This window comes from Sphaeroforma arctica (genome assembly GCF_001186125.1).
Source record: "Sphaeroforma arctica JP610 unplaced genomic scaffold supercont1.1418, whole genome shotgun sequence".
Taxonomy (NCBI): Eukaryota; class Ichthyosporea; order Ichthyophonida; genus Sphaeroforma; species Sphaeroforma arctica.
Window position 1 is genome coordinate 5773 of NW_014039140.1, and position 4305 is coordinate 10077.

The window sequence follows — 4305 nt, forward strand, 5'->3', positions numbered from 1 at the left end:
ATATATATACATACATATACATAGACATGTATACAAACATACCTATATACGTATACACATACATACGTGGATACACCTACATACACACAGAAACATACATAGATACATATATACAGACACAAATAGGTAGATAGGCACATAGATAAAGAGACACTTAGATACATACATACGTAAACAAGAATGCAGGCATAATTGAAAGGAATTGAATATTACGAAAAAAATATACTTGTATACATATTCGCATACAGGTATCCGTGTATGCACTCGCAATTCAAGGAAAAGGTAATATGCAATCATACAATCGGTGTCCATGCACATGTGCTTTGGAAAGGTACTGAATAATACAAAAAAAATATACTCAGCAATGTGCAATCATAGAAACGATGCCCATGCTCACGTGCTTCAGAAATCACCTCTGTTCAAATAGATTCAACGACATACCCTTGAAATCAGCCCCACTATTAAGTTTAACTACCACGGGCTTGCCCACAATGTGCTTCAAGAAATCGTTGGGTGTGGTTTTTGCAGCCATTGTTGTATGAGATAGCTTATCGTTTGATATATGGTTGACGTAAGTAGCTATATGTTTATGTGTATACGAACAGTACTTGCAGATAACCATAGCAAGTTTCCGTGTTTACATGCTGAAGTCCCTCTAGCCCTTGCGACTTGCGAGCCCAATTCTTCTCATTATTTACGCCCGTTGTGGCAAAATAAATTTGAGATACTTAAACGTGATAACGTATAAGTAGGATAGAAAGGGTCTGACCTATTATGAATTTTAAAGGACTGTACTATGAAAATACCTACTTTTGACTACAAATTAGAACCTAAATATTGCACCCATACAGCCTAGAGAGGGAACCGAATCAATATAAACATATATAAAAGTAAAAAGGTACGTACACATACATATTTGATTTTTATACGTTACAACGTAAAACGTATTGTGGTCAGCCACGCATACCCACATTTTCTGTTCCAAAGGCGCGCAATAATACTTCCTACAAAAAATACATCACCCCGGGTATATGACGCGACTGAGGCAGTCATTAACAGTATGATTGTGTGATCACAACGGAACATTCACGAAGTAACATTCCTCTGGCATGCAAGTCAAAGGTATTACCACGTCTGAGATGAACTAGAGCATAGCCACAGCCACCCGTGATGACGGGGGCCTCGCTAGCACGAAGGGGTGTAGCGGTGTCTGCGCAGAGAAGGCTGTTAGTCGGCCGAACAGGCCGAGTTGAACTAATTGAGTGCGCACCCATCTATAGGGAGATATGCGGTGGACAGATACATAGCTATTCTACATCAAGTCGTGGTTGTGCTCACAAGTCTTTTGTACGGAATACACAGTCTACAGACAAGGGGCGCAGTATTTCTACGCTCACTAGTGCCCTTCCCAGCACGCAAGCGTATTGCAGTCCTGGCTCATATCATCCGGGGTTTAGGATTTCTCCATATAATTCATTTATTATTCGGTCAAATGCACGTTCATACACTGAAAGTGAGAGCAGAAAGGATACACACATACACACTGAGAATGTGAAACAAAAGCGCTCTGGCACGCGAGATGTGGACCGTGTGAAGGCGGTGAATGCAAAACTCAGCGCGTTTCTGGATTCTAGCTTGCTCGGCGATAGCAAGATTACAAATACTGAGAGTAGCGCTAAGCCCAGTGATGGTAAGCGAAAGCTTCCCAAAATGATCAAGGGAAAACGCATACGCCCCAGGAAGACTCAGTTGGAGACTTCGGTTGAGAGCAGAGATCATATTCTTGATGTACCTGAATCACGAGTACGATCACATGGCATTAGAGATGTATCCCTGGAAGGAACTTCCCTTAGAACAGGCGGGCTAGAAGAAGGTGGTCTAGCATCAACGTCAGACAGTACTGCAGGTGCAGGAGGGAATATGCGTGAATCCCATCCATTCTTTGCGTCGTCTGTGGCGACGGAAAGCACTGCGGAAGCAGGCGCTGAGATACCGATGGAAAGCGCTGATAGGCTGACCTCGTCTGCCGTGGAGGAAAGCTTCGGTACGGCGTCGTCCAGTACGAGTGAGAGTGTAATTCCTGATCTTAAGAATGCTGCGAAACCTGGTGGTTCCAAGGGCAACAGCGGCACATCACCAAAACCACAACCACAACCACAACCCCAATCACCGACACAAGCCTATGCCCAAACCATCATCCCCACGAACCGCGCGACAACTGAGCAGGAGATGATGGACATCATGGCGGGTGGGTACACGTGGCAGGTGACCAAACAAATGCGCAATAAAGAGGGCGAGTTAGTGTCAGTGCGATCAAACGTCGACCCCCTGGCTGTGCAGGCGAGTGCCGAGTGGAAAACGCGGAGAGAGGTCCGATTTTTCCTGGATAAGCTGAAGAAATCTGTAAAGCGGTTACCGAAGAAAGCGGCGGCGGAGACGTGTTTGGCGTTGCTGGCAAAAGAAAGAGGTAGTGTGGGTGTTGTAACGATTCTGTTCGTATCTATTTCGTATTCTCCGCATAAGTATACATCTACTTGCCTCGGTATTTGTATATTGGAGCGGCCGCATCGGTTACCAACAGCGTTAAACTGCCTGCATTCGCTCGCTAGGTGGTGAGGGAACGAGCCATTACAATTTCTGGAGGAGTGTATGTCTTTACTTTTGGGTATTACTTCAGTATGTGTTTTGCTTCGTGCCCGTGGGCGAGGGGGTGAATATGCATGTATTATAGGCCAAATATAAGTATATGTGTACAGTAGGTTAAGCATAAGTATATGTGTACTTCGCATATGTGCTTGTCTAGCTGTCCTACTAGTAAACTAGCGAAATTGAGTGTTTCGTTGCTACATTTCTAAACAGGATTGCGGACATGCAAGCATTTGGGTCTCATATTCCCGAGTCAAAAATGGTAATCGTATAGGCCAATAAAGAGGATCTTAAACGCACATCTTTGCACCTACACACCTCCGTTGTCCCCATTAACCAAATTGTGTGGCTCATACATCCCCTACGCAGACATCATATGAACTTCCCTTACTGCGGGTTGTACATCTTCTGAACGTCATACGCTCGTATTACACTATATATCAAATCATTGCTTCTCATTCGCCGCGACTTCGTCAATGTACAGAGATGGTGCCGAATGGTCTGGGAGTGATTACCTATACGCAGATAATGGGAGCGCTTGCCGTGGTCGGGAATTGGCGCTCAGCCGAACAAGTCATCACAGAGATGCAACAGAAGGGGTTCCCTCCTAATCAGGTAACTTACAGGCATGTAATCCTCTTTTATAACAAACGTGTACAGCGTTTTCTCAAATTTTCCTTCTCCTATCCATGAAGTGTATCTCCGGTGTAAGGTCAACATCTGGTCCGAGTAATTACTATCGAATGCCAATTTCCAGGTCACGAAATACTTGTTCAGTTCTTTCTTTTTCACCGTAGATTACGCACAACTGTATGCTGGATGCCTATGCGACCGGTGGGAGAGATGAGCTGGCTCTGGCGCTGCTACGACGTCTGCAGAGAGACAACGTGCCATTGAATATTAACTCCTACAACATCGTCCTGAAGGGAATTCTCCAAAGCAAAGATCCTAAAAGGTAGGCGAATATGTGCGTATCAATCCTCAGCTCGCAGATCATCTGCAAGCTCGTGTATTGTTTACTAAACTGGCGTTGTGTACTGTTGATAAAACATGTTTATGCGGAACATTACGTTTTTCTGATTGAAGGGTTCGCTCGTAACGTCAGATATGGCCCCAGCGTGTCACACTATCTGCAATGCTGTTTCAGGGCGTCTATGGATGTTGTACTATAAGTTTGCATGCTGAATTGGCTGTGTCCTTTCATTGCAGATTCCGAAATGCTGAATTCCTGAAGGATGAGATGTTTGCTGGCAAAGGTAGGTCTGTTTTGTTCTAAATGAATGTGTGCGTTAGTACCTGTCGGGTTGATTGGGTGTGTGTGTATGTGAATCCAATTGTATATCAATGCTCTCAGCCAGAGTGAACAAGGAATGCTACCATCTAGAATGACGACAAAAAATTATCAGGACACTCGATGTACCAATCAGCTCTCACGAAAACGTACCACACTTAACCTAACCGAATAGCCTTGACATTGCCTTTTGGGCATGTTGTAGCCATGAGGAAAGAAGTTCGGCACTTCTGCGTCCAATGCCAGCGTCACCTGCCCTCCCGCGACCAGGGCAGGAATGGTTTTGTAACCCATGATGTACAGCAATGTACACGTGTGCAATTATTTGTTTGCATATATGCATATGAATATATGTACATCTATGTGTG

At 44.5% G+C, this 4305-nt stretch overlaps 1 protein-coding gene across 1 annotated transcript; it reads left to right on the forward strand.

The window, feature by feature from the left end:
- Positions 1-1548: 1548 nt before the first annotated feature.
- On the forward strand, positions 1549-2476 carry SARC_10864 (hypothetical protein; the record flags this gene model as incomplete). The annotated part of the gene is made up of 1 exon (XM_014295072.1): positions 1549-2476. A coding segment is annotated over one exon (928 nt), but the record flags the coding sequence as incomplete, so codon positions are not given.
- Positions 2477-4305: the final 1829 nt, after the last annotated feature.